The following is a 20,526-nucleotide window of genomic DNA, read 5'->3' as shown; positions in this document are numbered from 1 at the left end:
CTCCGCCTGCTTCTGCGTCGGGCCCACGCGCCACGCACAGGGGCAGGGACGCTCGGGGGAGCGCAGCAAGGAGGCCCACCCGGGACCGGCCACCACCTGCCTGGGGAGGGAGGGCCCGTGGCGCCCGCGGTCGGACATTGATTGGCCCTGCCTGGCCGGCCCCCCGCCCTTGTCGCGGACTGCGGCGCCCTTCAGACCTGAGCAGTCGCTCGGGCTGCGCTCGGGGCAGCAGCCAGGTGAGCGGTCCGGGAGTGGGCGGGGCGGAGGGAGCACGCTGCGGCGACCCCCGCGCCTGCGATTTTCCCGGCTCGGCTCCAATTCACCCCAGCAACCAGGATTGGGAAAGGTGGGATGGGGAATGGGGCAGGAGGGAGGTCCGGGCCGGGGGGAAGGCGAGTCCTCTGGGGGTGACGTTCGTGTGCGCGTGTGTGCGTCCGATTGCTCTCGCTGCTTCTGTAAGCTTGCGGGTGTGTGCGGTTTGTACCCCTGGAGTCAGTGCTGGATCCTGCTCCCACGCGCGTCCGGGCACCTGCTGGGTGTGTGTGTGTGTGTGTGTGTGTGTGTGTGTGTGTGTGTGTGTGTGTTTGTGCGTGTGTGAGTGCATTATGGCTTCGGGCTCTATTGTGGGCTATTCTGCATTTGTGTTTCCATGCCTGGTTCCTGGAGAGTGAATTCCTGGAGGAACTGCTGGGCCCGTCAGCTCCCACCTGGCTCACAGCGCGGCTCGCCCCTTCTCTCAGCAGTCCGGGGCCCTGGCAGGGCCATGGCGCTGCCCCCAGGCCCAGCTGCCCTCCTGCACTCACTGCTGCTCGTGCCAGGCCTCCTGAGCTCAGGTACTCACCCTGTTCGTTCTTTGGCAGAGCGCTTCTGGGGGCCAGAGCCCCCTCGCTGCGTGCACGATGCCCTGGGTGCCCACTCCAAGCCCTGGGCTTCGGGCTAGGTTTCCCTCTCTCACCTGCCATGGGTCCAGCCAGTCCCAGGTGGCAGGGGCAGGCCCTGGGAACCCCATCTCTGCTGGGCATTTGAGGCCTCTGTTCTGAGGTCCCGGCTCTGAAAGGGCAGGGGTGGAGCCCGGCGTGGGGGGGTGCACTGGCAGTCACGGCCTGGTTTCTTTCTCCTCAGGCCTCTCCCGGCGCCCATCTCTGATCTCTAGGTAACTCTCCCTGGGGCTGGGTGGACGGATGGTTTGGACCTGGAGGCAGGTGGGGACCGGAGCCCGGGCTGCTGGTGCCAGCGCGCACTGAAGCCTCCGTCCGCCCTGTAGTGACTCCAACAACCTGAAACTCAACAACGTGCGCCTGCCGCGGGAGAACATGTCCCTCCCGTCCAACCTGCAGCTCAACGACCTCACTCCGGATTGCAGAGGTACGCCCAGCCCTCCTCTTCCCCTGCCCCCGCTGCTCCTGCTTTAAAGCATCAGAAGTGCTTGGGAGACAGAGGGAGAGCTTGCTACCCAGCGGGGCTCGGCCCCATCAGGCACGCGCCTCATCCTGGCCCCAACCTCTCTGTCATCCAGCAGGGAAACCAGCAGACCAACAGATGGCTCAGAATAGCAGCCGGCCAGAGCTTCTGGACCCAGAGCCCGGCGGCCTCCTCACCAGCCGAGGTACTGGGGAGGGAGGGGCCTGCTGCTGCCTCTCTGCTCCCCTCCCGTGCTTATCCTGAGTACCAGGGGCAGAGAGGCCCCCAAGGATCGAGGGTCCCTGATTGTCCCCCGTCCCCAGGCTTCATCTGCCTCCCAATGCTGGGCTACATCTATCGAGTGTCCAGCGTGAGCAGCGATGAGATCTGGCTCTGAGCTGAGGATGGGACAAGTGCCCTCCTGGCCCCGCTGCACCCTCCCACTCCTGCTCCAAGGCATCCCGGGCCTGGCCACGCCACCGCCACTTGGCTGCCTCCTGGCTGCTGTGCCCTCTGATGCGTTTCACTGGGCCCTGACGCACAGGGGCACAGATGTCCTCTTGCCTGAGCCCTTGTGCTCACTCAGGCTGGGGACCGCACGAGATGGCTGGGCCCAGGCAAGGGGGGCTCTTCCGTCAGGTGGGTTCCCTCGTCACTCGGCATCCAGGTGTGGCGTGGCCTGCAAGGCCCCCATCCCGTTCCTCCTCTGCACCTGTACAGTAGGCATGGGGCTGCCTGCGTGGGGGGACAGGGAGGGCCCTGCACGTTCTGGACCTTCCTGTGCTATGTAGCTTTGTTCCCTCAGGGAAATGTAGGACCCCCCCCCCCAGCTGCCCAGCCCATCTGCCCTCCACACAGGAGCCGGCCCCTGGCCCCGGGGCCCTGGCCAAGCACAGCCTGGTCCCTTTTGCTGCACACCTCTCTGTCCTCTGTCCCCTTGCCCTGCCTCCTCCTGGGCATCAAAGATTATACACTGGACTTACTCCACGGGGCCCTAGACGACCCCAAAGGCCTGGCCTCTGGCAGTGCCAGTGCCTGGTGTTAGCACAAGTCAGGGTAGAAGGAGGAGGTGACAAGTCCGTGGCACTCAGGACAGCATGCAGCTATGCATCACTTTTACAGTGTTGGCACTTTAAGCACAGCCCCCAGGGAAGGGGGTGAGCGAGGGCCCCAGAGCCCCGAGTTTGACCTCTCTGGCATTCACTGTGAGCGACTGAGGCTCAGGATCGATGGTGGCTTTCTCTCTCTGCATGTCTTCCCCTCGGTGGGACCCCGGCCCCGGCCACGCCCTGGCTGCCCCACCCTCTGCACTTTAGGGGCTGGTCCCCACAGGAACAGAACGCAGTGGTGCCAGCAGTTCCGGGGATTGTGGAGAGAGAGGGAGCCCACAAACCCCCCCAAAGCAACCTAAGAATGCTGTAAAAAGCAACGTGGCGACGACAGGAGAGCACCAGGTGCAGTGTGTTTCTCCCCTGTTGAGGTCTTATTTTATAATTTTTCTCATGTTACTGCCTAGCACAGTGCGAAGCACAAAGTAAATTCAATAAACTTGACTGAATGGAGTTCCATGTCTTTGCTTCATTTCTTCAAATGCCTTCTAAATGAAATCTCTGAATCACACAGTGGAGAAAATAAATAGCGAGCACCCACGCACCCACGCTCGGCTCTGTTGCATCAACCCGCGCCCATGTGGGACGCCGTCGCCGCGGGCGGAGCATCAGCCTACTGCACAGCACCGGCCCCACAATCCTTATTTTAAATACGGCCCCTTCCTTCTGTCCTCAGAGGTGCTCCTGCCCAGAGCCTCCGCGGTCAGAGCTGTCCATCTTCTGTCGGGGCAAGGAGGTAGGTGGGGAAGTTTCTGGGACCCCACTCCGTCCACAGCCCTTCACCAGGCCTGCTCTCAGCCGCACACGGCACACCTGCCATCAGAAACGCCTGGCACCTTCCATTCCTGGCACTTTCTAGGGTTCCGGTGTCCAACAGCTTCCGTTCTGGGCTCTCTCCTCCACGGTTTCAGAGTTCTTCTCTGCCTCCCCACCCTGCCCACCCCACAGTTACTCTTGTCCACATTCCAAAATTATGTTGCTTATATAGTCGGTGGTCATTTTCTTCTGTCATCTGTCCTAACTGGTTTATGTTTTTTTAAAACAAAAATTCTTGAGACAGGCATAATGGCACAGCAGGTTAAGCTGCTGCTTGAAATGTTGGCATTTAATATCTGAGTGCCAGTTCAAGTCCCAGCTGCTCTGATTCCAATCCAATTCCCTGCTAACGTGCCTGGAAAAGCAGCAGAGGATGGCCCAAGTGCTTGGATCCCTGCCACCCACTTGGGAGACTTTAGCCAAGTTCCATGTCCCTGGCTTTGGCCTGACCCAGCCCTGGCTGTTGCAGTCACTTGGGGAATAAACCAGCAGATGAAAAAGCTTTCTCTATTTTTTTTTAAGTATTTATTTATTCTCAAAAGAGTCACAGAGATAGAGGGAGAGACCCTTCATCCTCTAGTTCACTCCTCAGATGGCCACAACAGCCAGCCATGGGCCAGGCCGAAGCCAGGAGCCTCTTCCAGGTCTTCCACATAGATGCAGGGGCCCAAGAGCTTGGGCTGTTTTACACTGCTTTCCCAGGCACATTAACAGGGAGCTGGATCAGAAGTGGAGCAGCCGGGACTTGAACTGGTGCCCATGTGGGATGCCAGCATCGCAGGTGGTGTATGCCACAGTGCCAGCCCCAGGACAGCTCTTTCTCAAACTCTCCTTCTCTGTTACTCTGCCTTTCAAAAAATTAAAACTCTTATGTGTCGTTTTTTTTTTTTAGTAAGATTAAAGGAAGGGGTAAAGATGTAACTACTTGGGCTTGACTTTTGTTGTAGAAGTGTTAAGGACCTCGGATCAGCAGAGATGGGGAGGGACATTTCCAACACGAAAAACAGCCTCCATAAAGGCTGAGTCAGAAGAGAACTCCCAAGCCCTGTTTGGAGTGCGGCAAGCAGCTGGGTTTTGCGGTCCACATCTGGGAACTGTGGATGTGAGGGTCTTGGGGTGGAGACAGAGCAGCCAAATGGAAAATCTAAAGAGCCACGCTGCAGATTTACGCTTGGTGGCACTTCATCTTCTCACGTATCTGTTACCCTCGGAAGAGCCGAAGAGGTGAGCTGGTGTTCATTCTGTTTGACAGCTGGGTTAAGGAGGCAGAGAAGGTAACTGACCTCTCCCAGGGCGCAGGGCAGGCAGCCAGGAGGGAGCAGCTGGAGCTGGGGGACAGCGGAGACTGGAAGCAGTGGCTCAGGCCAGGGTGGAGAGCAGAAGGGATACTCAAAAGCGCAGGCACAGCCAGGAGCTCAGACAGGAAGTGCAGCTCACCCGTGCTATTCGCAGTCTCTGGGCATGGATTCAGCCACGTAACACTTCGTGTAATCCCCAGGTCACCCCTCGCAGGGTTTGGGATGTGCTTCAGAGCAGGGAGAACCTGGAGTCACCAGGGCCGGCACTGTGGTGGGGCAGGTACAGCCACTGCCTGTGACGCTGGCACCCAGATGGGGGTCGGTTCAGTCCCTAGCTCTCCCTCCCTCTCTGTAACTGTACTTTTCAAATAAATAAACTTTTAAAAAAATCAAAAAAGAAGCAGTGCAGTTTCAGGTTTCCTGACCAGAGTTTGCTTTAACTCCAAAACATCCCCCAAATCCGTCGGTCTCTCCAACTTCCGCCCTGACCCCAGCCACAGCCACCTGCCTGGATTCCTGCAACAGCGAGGCGGGGAGCGCACAGCCAGACGGGGCCTGCCGGAGGCCGGCATTCTCTGGACAGGGACCCCGAGCAAAACGGGTCCCTCCACGCCCGCCCTGGGGTGGCCTCCGTGGGCAAAGCTGGTTGATGACACTGCCTGCACGTGACCTCATTATTACCAGGCCACCTTCTTTGCCTCCACCTTCTGCTCCAACAGCCTTTTCTCTTTCATTTCAAAGAAAAGCAGGAAACAACAACAGGTAGGGTATTTTATTTAGAAAATCTTTGTCAGTGAACTTGAAGGTAATTGCATTCCTATCCCAGACAAAGTATCTTTTTAAGCTTTCCTCCCAGCCCGAGCTCCACGGATCCCTCAGCAAATTCCAGTTCTTCTCGTCCCGTCTCCGCAGCGGTGAAGCTGCGCACCGCCCCAGGAAGGCAGCCTGCGGGCCGGCCGTGCCCTCGCTGCCCGGGAAGCGGCTCAGCTGAAGGCCGGTGTCTCGGCATCCCCGGCTTGGGAGGTGGAGTTGGATGGAGGGGTGAATGCTTTCTTGCCCTCAGCGAGAGCCTTAAAATGCTGTGAGGAAAGAGAGGGAAGTTAGGGTACGCACATAGTTGCTGCATTTTAGCAAGAACCAACCTCTCGCAAACCCGTCAGCTGCTACTGTCTCCTAATTCTGCTTCCAAACAGCATCCTGCTGGTGGCTGTGTGAAGCGCCTCGAGGGCTGAGCGTCTGGCCCAGCAGTGTTCAGCCACAGTCTGGGACGTGCGCACCCCACATCAGGGAGTCTGCGGTCCAGTCCCAGCTTCCTGCTGGTGAGCCCTGCGGGCAGCAATGATGGCTCAAGTGCGTAGGTCCCCGCCACCGCCATGGGACACCTGGATGGGACTGAGTTCCTGGCTTCGGCCTGGCCCATCCCTGACCGTTGTGGGTATGTGGGGAGTGAACCAGCAGATGGAAGATCTCCATCAGTGAATCTGTCGCTCGGCTTCTCCAATGAAAATAAATAAATACAGATTCACAGACGAGGCCTCTTTTACCTCCTCCCTGCTTCCACTCATGAGGCCCTTGGTTCTGCTGTGAGAACACAGTCCTCCAGAGACCCTCCCCCAGCTTCCCGAGGCGCACACCCTCCCACCCTCCCCCTCCCCCGCTGCTCTCGGAAGGGCAGTGGGAACTGCAGACAGAGCCCTGGGACACGGCCACAGTGAGCCCAGGGGGACCACGGTGAGCTCCATGCCTGGCCCACCTGTGAATTCTTGAACTCCGAGTAGAGGGAAAAGAGCAGGTGCAGGGACTGAATCCGGCTCTTGTAGACAGGGATGTCCAGGATGGCTAAAACAAACAAACACACTTCCTAGAAACAGAAGCAAACAAACTCGGGGGTGACAGGCACGTGCGTGTGTCCCCAGCAAGCAGCCATGTGCACCCAGGCATCACCCTTGAGTGCTGGCTCAACTGGAGGCAGTACCCACACCCACGGCCTTTCAAAAGCCTGGCCGGGATCTGTGCAGGGGCGGGGAGCAGGAGAGCACTCACCACAGATCATGTCAATGTATTCCGCCAGGCTGCAATCGATCTCGGCCGTGGGCAGGCTCACCTGCACGGGGCGCAGGTTCAATCAGAAGTCAAAAGGCTCAAGCCCCAGGGCTCCCAGCCTGAACCGTGTCCCCCCACCCCGGCCCCCCGATTCTGTGTTGATTGCACCGCAGAATGTGAGTGTATGTGGAGAGATCACTGAGTGACCCTGAGACCGTCAGTGCCGTCCGAGCGGTGGTCTTACCACAATCGGCGTCCAGGGCAGACACACACTGAGGACAGCCACGTGAAGAAGGGAAATGGCCAAGCAGAGAGGCCTCAGGGAACCAGCCCTGCCCACAACTTGACCTTGCACTCCTGGCCTGCGGCACTTCACACAGCAGCCATGGCCAACTCATTCCACACGCTTCCCCTGCCCCCAGGGAGGCAGACTGGTCACACTCAGTGACTACCGGAGTGGCGGGTGACCCGTCAGACCAAAGGGTTTGGTAACTAAACTAGACGGCCGTGTTGTCTTCCTGTGTGGATCTGTGAAGAAGTGGCTGGCTATGGCCAAGGAATTACTTGATGTTGTAATCCCTAATGGTCCTGAGACCCCCATGGGGACAGAGAAAACAGACATGGCGTCGTACCCCGGTGACAGGCGCTGGATCAAGACAAGTCACATGGCAAGTTTAAAACTACAGCCTTCATAAAACTTTTTCTCTCTCCACCAAAAACAGTGCATACAGTTCTGAAATTTGCTTACCTGCTTTTTCCCAATTTAACCATGTACCACTGCTGTCTGTTAATACTGCCAAAATAATCCCTGCCATGGTTCCCTGGCATAGTATTCACTGAGGGATGTCCTGTAATCTAGCTGTCCAGTCCCCTAGTCACACTTTTAAAGTGTCATGAAGAAAGACATTGTTTCTTTAAGAAACTACTAAAAACTGTCTCCATGGAGCCTACATTTTAGCAGGGAGAAAAAAGCCACCGAGGTATAGATAGCATAGTAGAACATAAGGATTGGGGCCAGCACTGTGGCGTAGGGGGTAAAGCTGCCACCTATGGTACCAGCATCCCATATGGGCACTGGTTCTAGTCCCATCTGCTCCACTTCCAATCCAGCTCTCTGCTGTGGCCTGGGAAAGCAGTGGAGGATGGCCCAAGTGCTTGAGCCCTGCACCTACATGGGAGACCTGGGGGAGGCTCCTGGCTTTGGATCAGCCCAGCTCCGGTCATTGTGGCATTTGGGGAGTGAACCAACAGATGGTTCTGCCTCTGCCTCTGCCTCTCTGTAACTCTACCTAAATAAATAAATCTTTAAAAAAATAAAATATAAATAAATTAATAAAATAAAAGAAGTGCATATGTTCACCAAAAGATATGTTAGAATGTTCCTGGGACTGGTGCTGTGGCGTAGCAGGTAAAGCCGCCATCTGCAGTGCCAGTATCCCATATGGGCACCAGTTCAAGTCCCGGCTGCTCCACTTCCGATCCAGCTCTCTGCTATGACCTGGGAAAGCAGTAGAAGATGGCCCAAGCCCTTGGGCCCCTGCACCCACGTGGGAGACCCGGTAGAAGCTCCTGGCTCCTGCCTTCAGATCAGCACAGCTACAGCCATTGCAACTAATTCGAAAGTGAACCAGCTGATGGAAGACCCCCCTCTCTCTCTCTCTTTGCCTCTCCTTCTCTCTGTGTGTAACTCTTTCAAGTAAATAAATAAATCTTAAAAAACAAAAAATGAATGTCCTAGTTGCACTATTGTTACAACCAAAAACTAGAAACTTCCCACATGCCATCATAGTATGGATAAATTGTTAAGTATTCAAATGATAAAATGCTATATAGAAACAAGAACAAATGAACAATCACACAGAAAAATATAGACAAATATCCCAAAATACTGGGCTAAAGAGGACACCAAAGCGTGATTAAGTTGAAATAATATAGGGGTTGGCATTGTGGCACAGCAAGCTAAACTGTCACTGCAATGCCTGCAGACCATATAGGAGCCCTGGTTCAAATCTCAGCTGCTCCACTTCTGAGCCACTTCCCTGCTGATATCCATGGGAAGGCAGCAGATGGTCCGAGGGCTTGGGCCCCTGCACCCACGTGGGAGAGCAGAATGGAGTTCCTGGCTCCTGGTTTCAGCCAGCACTGGTTGTTGTGGGCATCTGGGGAGTGGGCCAGCAGATGGAAGATTTCCTTCCCTCCCTCTCTGTTACTCTGCCTTACATATAAACAAATAAATCCTTAAAAACAAAACCAAAAACAACAAAAATCCTGAAGAAATTTAGAAAAAGTACAAAACACCTGCAGGCAAAGCTCATGTATGCCATCAGAAGTCAGGATGGTGGCTGCCTTGGGAGGTGGGGGCCTGAGGCCTTCCAAGGAAGCTGGCAGCGTTCTGCACACTGACCTAACGCACACAGCGGGCTCAGTGGCCAAAGCAGCACCACTACTCACCGCATGTGCACACTTCTGACTGGGTGGTGTACTTCAATTTTTCTTTTATTTTTTAAAAATGATTTATTTGAAAGTCAGAGTTGCAGAGAGAGATCTTCCATCTGTTGGCCACAATGGCTGGGGCTGGGCTGAGCCAGGCCAATGCCAGGAGCCAGGATCCAGGAGCTTCATCCCGGTCTCCCACACAGGTCGCAGGGGCCCAAGCACTTGGGCCATCTTCCGCTGCTTTCCCCAGGTCATTAGCAGAGAGCTGGATTGGAAGCGGAGCAGCCAGAACAGGAACTGGCTTTACCTGCTAAGCCACAACGCCAGCCCCCATACTTCCATTTCTAAAACGTTAATAATACCGTAAGGGACAAAACACTGGACCATGGCATGAGGGCCACATCTCTTACTTCTTGTTCCTTTCCACTCACCTTCCCCAAAAGTTCCTCAAATTCTGGGGACCATTCCTGCATCAGGGTGTCGATGTCAGGCATGGGCCTGGAAATACAGAGGTAACAGTGATGAGAAAGCTGGATCCAGGGCAGCAGCAGGCCCTGGACTGGGACGTGCCTAGAGGGAGGAGAGGGCCTCACTCTGGCCCATGAGGAATGCAGGAGAACCTCGGCTGTGCCAACCAAATTCCCCCAGGGCCTGGGGCTCAGAGGAGCTGGCCCCGTAATGACACCAGAGAAATCAGCATCCTTCTGTCTGCAATCCCAGCCAGCAGCTGACCAAACTGGTCCCCAGGCTTTGGGCCTCTTCTTGGGAGCAGTGGGGCAAAGGTGGCAAAGGTGGCGAGGGTGAGGCATGCCACAGCGTGTGCACTCTCACCTGGTGTAGTGCACAGTGGCAGGAGGCTTGGACCGGTGCAACTCGCAGATACTCTCGATCCACGTGTCAATGGCTTTGGGATTCTTTTCCGTGTCTTCCACGCTCTTTACTTTCACATGTTGCTGGGAAAACAAGGAGAGACCCTGGCTGACAGTCCTGAAGCGGCGCTCTGGTTTGTAACGGGGCGACTCACCACATACAAGGGAGTCGAGGAAAAGGGCAGCCTAACCACGGCCCAGCAAAGGCTCCAGGCAAGTCCACGGGCAGGACTGACCACAGTGAGACACCACTTCGCACCCACAGGAGGGCCAGAACCACAAGACTGCTGAGAGCAAGTGCTGGTGAGGCTGTGGAGAAACCAGACCCTCCGTTACTGCTGTGGGACTGCACGGCGGTGCGGCCACTGCGGACAACGTTAGCGACAGCCTGTGGCCCGGCAGTCCCACTCTTACCCAGGGATCTAAGAGGAAGAACAGTACCTGCCCATGCAAAACTGCTCCCCGGACAGTCACCGTAGCATCGCTCATCAAAGTGGGAACGAGTGGTGAGTGAGTGAACAAAACGTGGTGAACACAAACAACTAAACACTAGGCAGCCCCAGAAGAGGCTGAAGTGGTTGCCGGCGTCCGGGCAGGAGGGGGAGAGAATGAGGAGTGACTCCGTATGTGCGTGGTGTTTCTATTTGGAACGATGAGAATGTGTCTAAATTAGAAGGTGACCATGGCTGTACAACTCTGTGAACCCACCAAGCACCAATGAGTGGGGCAGTGTAAAGGGTCAACTACACGATATGTGGATTATGTCCCGAGTAAACTGTCTGCGAAATAGAGCTGGCCCAAAGCCACAGCTACTCCTTTCGACAGGAAGCACGGTACAAATGGCCCCGCTGGCCCTCTGCAGCGGGGCCTGGGATGGGCCAGTCTCTTACCGTGACGTTGTGCTGCTTGGAATTCTCCGTCAGCCACAGGGAGAGCACTGTAGGGTCAGACTGCTTTGTAGAAGGTTCATCCAACACCAACAGGCCAAGGTTGTCAGGCTTTCCGTCAGGACGTGGGACCTGGTTAAGAACAAGGGAAGGAAGCAGAAAGGAAAGTGGGAGGGCCGCACAGCGTCACACCTGCTGCGTCCATCAGCTGAAAAGGAAGAACTCTCTGGCTCACCTTGTTCCCAGTATTAGAAAGCATGCTGGGACAGGGCCAGAGTCCTCGTGGAGGGAGGGGTTTAAGCCGCTGCCTACGATGCCAGCATCCCATATGGGAACTGCTCCACTTCCAATCTAGCTCCCTGCTAATGCACCTGCGAAGGCAGTGGAAGGCTGTCCAAGTATCTGGGCCCTGCATCCACGTGGAAGTTCCAGATGAAGCTCTGGGCTCCTAGCTTTGGCCTGAACAGCCCCTGCTATTGAGACCATTTGGGGAGTGAACCAGCGCATGGAAGATCTCTGTCTCTCTGTGTCTCTCCCTCTTCTCTGTAACTTTGCCTTTCAAGTAAAATAAAAATAAATCTTTAAAAAAAATAAAGCATGCTGGGGCCGGCATTGTGGTGCAGTGAACTGAGCCGCCACTTGTGACACCAGCATCCCCTATCATCGCATCCGGGAGCGCCAGTTGGAATCTTGGTTGCTCCATTTGTAATCAGCTCCCTGCAAATGCATCTTGGAAAGCACTGGATGATGGCCCAGGTACTTGGGCCCCTGCCACCCACGTAGGAGATTCAGATGTAGTTCTATACTCCTGGCTTCAGCCTGGCCCTGCCCTAGCTGTTGTGGCCATTTGGGGAGTGAACCAGCAAATGGAAGATATTTCTTTCTCTCTCTCTCCCTTTCTCTCTCTCTCTCTGATGCTCTGCCTTTCAAATAAATATATCTTTTAAAAAAAAAAAAGCATGATTGTTATCATGATGGACTAAATACTACCTAGACAAAAATATATTATCAGAGTCGGTGCTGTAGTATAGCAGGTAAAGCCACAGCCTACAGCGCCAGCATCCCATATGGGCGCCATTTTGAGTCCCAGCTGCTCCGATTACAATCCAGCTCCTTGTTAAATGGCCTGGGAAAGCAGAGGAAGATGGCCCAAGTGCTTGGGCTCCTGCCACCCACGTTGGAGACCCAGAAGAAGCCCCTGGCTTTGGTCTGACCCAGCTCTGGCTGTTGTGGCCATGTGGGGAGTGAACCAGTGGATAGAAGTTCTCTGTCTCTCCCTCTTTCTCTGTAAACTCTGCCTTTCAAATAAAAATAAATACATCTTTAAAAAAGAAAAGAAAAAAATATATGATCAATAGGATCCTAAATATAAATCTTGGATTCATAATTAGGATGACAAATATATGACTTTCATTTATAATGAGATAATAAAGTATTACTTACTAGCAATGAGTGTAATTTGGATCAGATAGCAAGGTTAAGGGTTCTGGTGAAATGAATATGTTATCACTGTAGCCAATGCAGTCTAGGAAATTACTGGAATTGTTAGAGGGAGGGCAGGCAGTCGGGAGAAACATCTAAGGAGCCAGTTGTAGGATGGACTGCCTGTACCTTTAAGAATGCATCGATGTCGCCGACAGCTGGGATGAAATCCGGAATGAAGGGTTTCAGTTTGTGATCCAGCTCGATCAACTGAGGTGTGTACCTAGGGGATTGTCAAGGCCAAGTGGAGACAGTCAGAGAAAGCCACTCTACTGTTTAGGCTTGAGACACAGAAGGAGACGGCCCTCTTGCAGACTAGAGGTAGGCAAGGTCCGGGTGAGGCAGCCAGGGCGGGTGGAGGGCGAGGTCCTAGCGCTCACCTGCTGATGTACTGGAAGAGCTCCTTAATCTCGGCAGAAACGGGCAGGTGCTCATAGTCCGCAGGATCGTAGGCCCTGGGGAAGGGGACACCACTTGGTCAGGTGCCCGGAGAAGAGCGAGGCGGCACAGCGTGTGTCCCCTGACCCGGGGACGGGCCCTGATCCAGGGCTGTGAAAGGCAGCTTTAAAGCTGGTGATAATTCCTTCTCCATCATCTGACAGTGAAGGAGGACGCAACTGCAGGAAATCCAAAACAGAATTCTTTTTATGTCAAACCGTAACAAAAATCGCCTTCCCTTTTTGTGAATGGAAGGAATTATGAGAGAATGTGGAATAAGAGATTTTGATTTCTGACATGGAAATACTTCACGCCAAGAAAAAAATGTTTTAGAGATGATGTTTTGACGATGTTTATGAAAGCAAAGTCATTGGAACCAAATGAAATATCCAAACTTCGGAAGATGGTTGGGTTTGTCAGACTGCATTTTACACAGTTAATACCAAGTCCTCGTGTGGGGCAGGTGTTTGGCCTAATGGTTAAGACCTGTTTGGGCTGGCACTGTGGCTCACTATGCTAATCCTCCACCTGCGGCGCCGGCACCCTGGGTTCTAGTCCTGGTCGGGGCGCCGGATTCTGTCCCGGTTGCCCCTCTTCCAGGCCAGCCCTCTGCTGTGGCCAGGGAGTGCAGTGGAGGATGGCCCAAGTGCTTGGGCCCTGCACCCCATGGGAGACCAGGAGAAGCAGCGGGCTCCTGGCTTCGGATCACCACAGCACGCCGGCCGTAGTGGCCATTTGGAGGGTGAACCAACGGCAAAGGAAGACCTTTCTCTGTCTCTCTCACTGTCTAACTGCCTGTCAAAATAAATAAATAAAAAAAGACGGGTTTGGGCACCTGCATTCTGTGTCAGAGTGCCCGGGCTCCTGTCTCAGCCCCACTGCTGATTCCAGTTTCCTGCCGAGTGTACACCCTGGGGGGCGGCGGGTGGTGGTCTAAATACTCGAGTCTCCGCCACCCCTTGGCTCCCAGCTTCAGCCTGGCCCAGCCCTGGTCATCGTGGACATTTGAAGGATGAACTAGTAGATGAGGATTCTCTGTTTCACTGCCTCTCAAATAAATTAATTAAAAAAAGAAAGTACTGATTTATGACAATGTATATAGTAAAAAACAGTAGCGCATATGTATTAACCATAATAAAGTAAAACAAAATAAACATTGGCAAATATCAAGTGGGTTATAAGGTTGTTAATAAGGTGTTTCTGGTGAGACTTACTCTAAAAAATTAAATATATTAATGAATTAAAATTTACATTTCCCAGGGCTAGTGCTGTGGCACAGCAGGTTCCGCTGCCACTTGCAACCCACATCAGAGTGTCGGTTCACGCCCTGGCTGCTCCACTTCTGATCCAGCGTCCTATAATACTCCTGGAAGGCAGCAGCAGAAGGCCCAAGTACTTGGGCTCCAGGCTCCCAGCTTTGGCCTGGCCCAGCCCAGGGCCAAAGTGAACCAGCGGATGGGAGATCTCTCTCCCTTTCTCTCTCTCTCTCTCTCTCTCTCTCTCTCTCTCTCTCTCTCCCCCTCTCTCTCCCTCTCTCTCTGTAACTCTGCCCTTCAAATAAATAGATCTCTTTTTAAGTTTACATTCCCTAGAATATGACTTATAGAATATGATCACGAAGCACAGTGAGAACCGTGGACGTCAGTGCGGGGTTAAACATGCAGGTGGAAAACCCAGGGTTCACTGTTTTTATAGTTACTAAACTATGTTACTATGATACATGCACTTGGTAAAAAATACAAAATAAATACAGTGAAGAGTTACGGCTTACTCCTACCTGTCCCCTTGCCACCAGCAGTTCCTTGCCCCAACTGACCATTATTACCAGTTCCTAGTGTGTCCTCCAAAGACAGTCCGTGTGACATTCGCGTTAGACACAGGATAGCACAGCAGAAACACGCTTTCATATCTTTTAAAAATTGTGCAGCGCCTCCTGGCAACTGCTCCTTGCCGGTGCATGGAAAGTGGCCACCTAGCTTCTAACGGCTAAGTAGAATTCCACTGACCAACTGTGCCATCATTTATTGAACCGGTAATTGCACTGTCAATCGATGGGACTTAGAATCCACTTTGAATAAAACCCCTGGGGGTGAGTCATGACTAATGAGTCATGACTAATGTGAGTCATGACTAATGTGGCACCAGGCGGCACCAGGCTCCTGAGGTCCAAAAAGGAGGTAGCCTAAATCACAGGGGCTGATGCACAGGGCCTAAATCACAGGGGCTGATGCACAGGGCCCGTTTCGCTCCGCGCACACATGCATTTTCTCGGGCTCAGAACGTGAGCTACCTGAAGAACAGCATCTAACCCTCGAGTCTCAGAGAGAGCAAGGGAGAGCACGGGGCTGGGAGAGGCGGTGCTGGGTTGGAGACATCTGAGAACCCTAAACACAAGCGCTCAGGAGAGCCGCTGGCACACTGCTGCCCCCGAAGCCCTCCCAGCCCCAGGTCTGGACAGGGAGTCTCCTCCTGCCTGAGCGCGCGTGCCAGGCGGCCTCCCTCACCCTTCCGGAGGGGGCCCGTGCTCTTCGTCCTCATCGGTGTCAGAGTCGGTCTCAGAGGAGTCGTCGTCGTCCCCGTAGTCCTCGTCGTCGTTCTCACTGAAGCCCCGCTGGGGGGTCATCTGGGAGGTCTTCTTCCTCTCCTGAGACAGGGCAGGGTGGGCGGAGGGGGCCATGTGAGAGAGGGGCAGCACACCAGCCTGGGCCCGCACTGCTCCCCGCCCCGCCCAGAGCGGCCCGCACGCCGCCTCCTGCTCCTGTCCAGCCACAGACCAGGCACGTGCCAGTCCTCCGCCCGAGGCTGCTCTGTCCTCCCTCCTGTACCCGGGGCCACCCTGAGAGCTCTGCGTGGACGTGACCCCGACTGCGTCAACCCCAAAGCTGAGCGGCACCTCTCTCAGTAATGACTCGGGGAGGAAGCGGGGCAAGGTGGAGCAGGGAACTTTCGAGGATCTTGAGACTCAAAGATCAGCTAGTCTCCCATCTGCAAGGCTGCCCAGGGCAAGGTGCTTGCAACCATCGAGAGAAGAGAGCTCGGGATGGAGCCCGCGCCTGACTTCCGGCCAGTGGTTCCAGAAGATGGGTTTTCCGTCTGCATTCACTGACATTTCTCCTCCTGCCCTGGCCCCCCAAGGTAGATGCAAGGCGTAGCTTCCGCCTCACGAGGGTCGTGTTCTTGGCATTACAACCTACCTTTCTGAGTTTCTGGCTCTCTAGGTACCACCTGCTGAGTGACAGGCTTCATTCCTGAAGAGCAGTAGAAATCACAAAGCTCCACTCCCGCACGAGTTTCCTGCATGAGCTCAAAGGCACCCAACCACTGGAGACCAGCGCTCAAGAACACGTGCACTGTTGACCTGGTGCCATCTCAAACTAGCTACTAAGACCCCCAGGCAGAAATCCCACAGGAACCCGCAGGTTATACTGTACCTTGTTATTTTCCTCTTCGTACTGATCACTGTTATTATCAGCCCTGGTCTTGCTGCGAAGGCGGGCAGAAGGAAGTCCTTAGAAGAAAAGGTTTCCCTTTAGGTTGTTGTGAAGATGACTTGTAAGGAGGACTACTTCTGGTTTATAATATTTTATGCCCCAGCCATTTTATGGAACAGCGTTTATAAGTCCATCTAGCCGGCGCTGCAGCTCAATAGGCTAATCCTCCACCTAGCGGCGCCAGCACACCAGGTTCTAGTGCCGGTTGGGGCGCCGGATTCTGTCCCGGTTGCCCCTCTTCCAGGCCAGCTCTCTGCTGTGGCCAGGGAGTGCAGTGGAGGATGGCCCAGGTGCTTGGGCCCTGCACCCCATGGGAGACCAGGAGAAGCACCTGGCTCCTGCCATCGGATCAGCGCGGTACACCGGCCGCAGCGGGCTGGCCGTGGCAGCTATTGGAGGGTGAACCAACGGCAAAGGAAGACCTTTCTCTCTGTCTCTCTCTCTCTCACTGTCCACTCTGCCTGTAAAAAAAATAAATAAATAAATAAAAATAAGTCCATCTAGCTAAAGGACCGGAGACTGACTTCTAGCCATGGCTGCCACCTGTGAAGCCAGCGTCCCATATGAGCTCATTTTTGAATCCCAGCTGCTCTACTTCCATCCTTCTGATCCGGCTTCCTGCTAACGTGCTGGGAGACAGCAAATGATGGCCCACATATTTGGGTTCTTGCTACCCATATGGGAGAGCTGGATGAATTTTCTGGCTCCTGGCTTCAGCCCGGCCCAGCCCCAGCTGTTACAGGCATTTGGAGTGTAACAGCAGATGGAAGACACCTCTCCGTGTCGCTCCCTCTCTGGCACTCTGCCTTTCGAGTAAATAAATGTTTTGTTTTGTTTTACTTGTTTTATTTATTTGAAAGACAGAGTTACAGAGAGAGGTAGGGACAGAGAGAGGTCTTCCATCTGCTGGTTCACTCCCCAGATGGCTACAACGGCCGGAGCTGCGCTGATCTGAAGCCAGGAGCCAGGAGCTTCTTCTGGGTCTCCCATGCGGGTGCAGGGGCCCATGGACTTGGGCCATCTTCCACTGCTTTCCCAGGCCACAGCAGAGAGCTGGATCAGAAGAGGAGCAGCCAGGACTCGAACCAGTGCCCATATGAGATGCCAGTGCTTCAGGCCAGGGCATTAACCCGCTGCGCCACAGTGCCAGCCCCATTGAGTAAATAAACGTTTAAAGAAACCATATCTGGTAGCGAGGTGTACACGCCAAAGAACTGAAATCAGGGACTCAGACGCTCGTATACCTGTTTACAGCAGCACTATTCACGGCAGCCAAGAGGTGCAAACAACCCAAGCGTCCACCAAGCAATGAGTGGCGAGGGGCTGGCGTTGTGGTGCAGCAGGTTAAGCTGCCGCCTGTAACACCAGCATCCCATTCAGAGCCTCGCCATTCTATCAAAAATAGGTCTCCCTCCCCACCATTGTTTTCCATAACAGCAAACAATTTTTGTCTCTATCAAAGCACTGATCACATTTGCCATTATCTTTTTTGTTTTTGTTTTTTTCATTTGTCATCTGTCTCCCATGATTCCAAGCAACAGGACGGCAGGGACAATGTGTCTTTTGTCTAAGATATTGTATTCCCAGTGCCAGGCAAAAGGCTGGGACACAGCAGACATCCAAAGATGTCTGTTGAACAAGTGAACCGTATCACGTCCTCTAAGACATCCATTGAGCTCTTGGTTGGGGATGCAGGTTAATGGCAAGCTCTGAAGTATCTTCAAAGCTGAGCAAAGCACAGTTTTGGTAAAAATAAAAACAGCAACAATAACTACTAAGAGAGTGCACTCCTGGCCGACGCTGAACACAGCAGCAACACCAAGTAACTGGTGATGGGGAGGTGAGCACTGTAGCTGCTTGGGATGCCCACCTCCCGTATCAGATTGCCAGTTCAAGTCCTGGCTACTCCACTGAGGCGCCAGCTCCCTGCTCGTGCAACCTGGGAGACAGATGATGCCTCAAGTGCTAGGGCTCCTGTCACCCATGTGGGAGACCTAAATGGAGTTCTGGGCTCCCGGCTTCAGCCTAGCTCAGCCCTGGCTGTTGCTGGCATTGGGAGAGTGAACCAGTGGGTAGAAGGGGGTGCTCTCTCTCTCTCTCTCTCAGCCTTTCAAGTAGTAGGTGAAAATACATAAAACCATTAAGAATTTTTTTTTGGTAAAAAATGGTGATAGGGTTGGGTTGGAAGAAGAATCTGCCATGATTTCTCTTTCTTAACTACTGAGAAAACACACAGTGGCAAGTGGAGTAGCGTAACTCTGAAAGTCAGAATTTGCATTACAAAATAGGAACTTTTTAAAAAAGATGTATTTATTTATTAGAGAGGCAGAGGCAGAGAGAGAGGTCTTCTATCCACTGGTTCACCCCCCAGATGGCCACAACAGCCGGAGCTGGGCCATTCCGAAGCCAGGAGCCAGGAGCTTCTTCCGGGTCTCCCATGTGGGTGCAGGGGCCCAAGGACTTGGGCGATCTCCCACTGCTTTCCCAGGCCATAGCAGAGAGCTGGGTCGGAAGTGGAGCAGCTGGGACTCGAGCTTCTTGAAGATAACCATGAATCCACCTCGCTCTTTGAAGATCATTTGTTTTCTTTCCTCTTCCTTCCTCTTACCTTGGAGCATAAACATTTGCAACATCTTCCGAGTCGTTAATCTCTAGCCGCTCATCGTACGACTGGTTCTCAACGATCTCGGTCTAAGCAAAAGGAGACCTGCTCACACGACTCATCGTGGGACACGGGGCGCACTCGGCCCGCCTTCCTACCCAGGACACCAAACCTCTCCTCCGCCCACCCCGCGGTTAACGCAGTCACTCTGCTGCAGGGACTGTCGGCAGCGAGAGGGCAAGGCGTTGAGGCAGTCAGCTTCGGGGGCAGCTTCCCCAGCGCCGTCAGATCCGCACAAGGACACAGCAGGATTCGTCTGCAGCTTCCCCAGGCTGCTGGGGTTTCTCGGGAAGACCTCAGAGGCTCTGGGAAAGCTCCGTCCCGGCGGCAGCCCTGGGGCGGCGCCCCGCAGAGGGGGCGAACCCCAGTCTCCAGGTCCCACCCGGGAGTCCCCAGGAGCATCAGCCCCTGTCCACCCCGCTCCGCAGGCCGGATGTCAGTTGAGGGGAGCAACGGGGGGAAGGGGCGCAGAAACGGCCCGCTGTCGTGGAGATGGGAGCAGCGGGAAGGGCGACCCCTCAAACGCCTCTCGGGAGGGAGGAAGGCTGTTTCCTTCCTCGACGAGCACGAATTACCTGTAGCCCCTCTGAATCCGTCTCCTCTACGGGAGAAGAACCCCCGCCCAGGGCTAGGGGCTCACTCCAACCAGCTCTGGCCACTTAACGGATTCTACTTGGAGCAACCGGCGGGTTCGTCGCTAGGCAAAAAGACGAGTCGCGAGATTTGCTTTCATTCTCGTGAGGCCTCCACTCGCCCGGATCTCTGGGCGCAGGAAGGAGGGCCCGAGGAGTCAGTGAAAGCCTCTCTGGGCCGCCGAGCCGCTGGGTTGTCTATGATTTAAATAAATGCAGCTGTTGCGCCCTCTAGCGGCCGTGTCTGGCAACGCGGACTGATTCATGTCGGCTCCAGGAGAGTTAGCCCTCCAACTTAGAAGCAAGGCTATAGGTATGCCTTTCCACCCTCCCAGAACAAGGATTGCCGGGCGTGCGAGTCCTCCTAGGTCGGTCTAATCAGAATTCACACGTGCTCTCCAGAGAATATTCCACAATGCCTTGTATGTCCTTCTGTAGGAGTTATATCACATTATATAAATATATATAACCCCCTCCACAATGTCCCATCGCATGAGTCATACGATATCCCTGCTTATCTGAGATTCAACTTCACTTTGTGTCCTATATGTTTCTTTGCTAAAGACTGTGCGCTTCCTTAAGGCGGAGTATGTGTCTAATTTTCTGTAAGCATGCTAGCATGTTTCCTAAATTAGGCACTTTAAAAATGGTCATTGAGGGGCAAACGTGAAGCCTAGTGGTTAAGATGCCTGCATTCCGCCTAGAAGTATCTGGGTTTGTGTGCCCTGGGGAGCAGCAGTGATGGCTCAAGTAGCTGTGCTCTTGGCCACACTTGGGCGACCACGTTGGGTTCCTGGCTACTGACACCAACAAGGCATCTGCAGAGTGAACCAGCAGCTGGGAGCTCTCTCTGTCTCTCAAATAAATTTTTTAAAAAGTGGACCCTGAGTGGATGAATCAAGAAATGAGTAAGAGGCAAATATTTTACTTTTTAAATGCTTGTTCATTCTCATTTTAATTGA

At 54.1% G+C, this 20,526-nt stretch overlaps 2 protein-coding genes across 20 annotated transcripts; one reads left to right on the top strand and one right to left on the bottom strand.

Annotated features, from left to right (window-relative positions):
- The first annotated feature begins 1 nt into the window (after position 1).
- TMEM25 (transmembrane protein 25) lies at positions 2–5,293 on the top strand. 14 transcript variants are annotated; one of them, XM_070047198.1, is made up of 8 exons: positions 2–236; positions 667–833; positions 1,123–1,153; positions 1,265–1,365; positions 1,517–1,606; positions 3,187–3,246; positions 4,274–4,550; positions 4,825–5,293. In XM_070047198.1, exons 2-8 carry the CDS (start codon positions 764–766, stop codon positions 4,994–4,996), a joined length of 801 nt encoding a protein of 266 aa, XP_069903299.1. In that variant the 5' UTR covers positions 2–236; positions 667–763; the 3' UTR covers positions 4,997–5,293. The 14 variants fall into 14 exon arrangements, with proteins under 14 accessions (XP_069903299.1, XP_069903298.1, XP_069903312.1 ...); XM_070047197.1 differs by having other exon boundaries at positions 2–346; XM_070047201.1 differs by having other exon boundaries at positions 156–346; positions 744–833.
- Positions 5,294–5,381: 88 nt separating this feature from the next.
- IFT46 (intraflagellar transport 46) lies at positions 5,382–19,776 on the bottom strand. 6 transcript variants are annotated; one of them, XM_070047178.1, is made up of 12 exons: positions 19,508–19,776; positions 18,879–18,961; positions 16,211–16,287; positions 15,284–15,423; positions 12,722–12,796; positions 12,471–12,564; positions 10,863–10,991; positions 9,935–10,056; positions 9,535–9,601; positions 6,668–6,728; positions 6,378–6,463; positions 5,382–5,703 (listed from the first exon to the last, which is right to left on the bottom strand). In XM_070047178.1, the coding sequence occupies exons 2-12, from the start codon at positions 18,901–18,903 to the stop codon at positions 5,608–5,610; spliced, it is 972 nt and encodes a 323-aa protein (XP_069903279.1). In that variant the 5' UTR covers positions 18,904–18,961; positions 19,508–19,776; the 3' UTR covers positions 5,382–5,607. The 6 variants fall into 6 exon arrangements, with proteins under 6 accessions (XP_069903279.1, XP_069903285.1, XP_008248682.2 ...); XM_070047184.1 differs by having other exon boundaries at positions 6,378–6,485; positions 19,508–19,761; XM_008250460.4 differs by having other exon boundaries at positions 15,284–15,402; positions 19,508–19,761.
- Between the last annotated feature and the right edge of the window lie 750 nt (positions 19,777–20,526).

This window comes from Oryctolagus cuniculus, chromosome 1 (assembly GCF_964237555.1).
Source record: "Oryctolagus cuniculus chromosome 1, mOryCun1.1, whole genome shotgun sequence".
Classification (NCBI taxonomy): domain Eukaryota; kingdom Metazoa; phylum Chordata; class Mammalia; order Lagomorpha; family Leporidae; genus Oryctolagus; species Oryctolagus cuniculus.
Note: the sequence above shows the minus strand (reverse complement) of the source record. Positions and strands in the feature narration are given on the sequence as shown.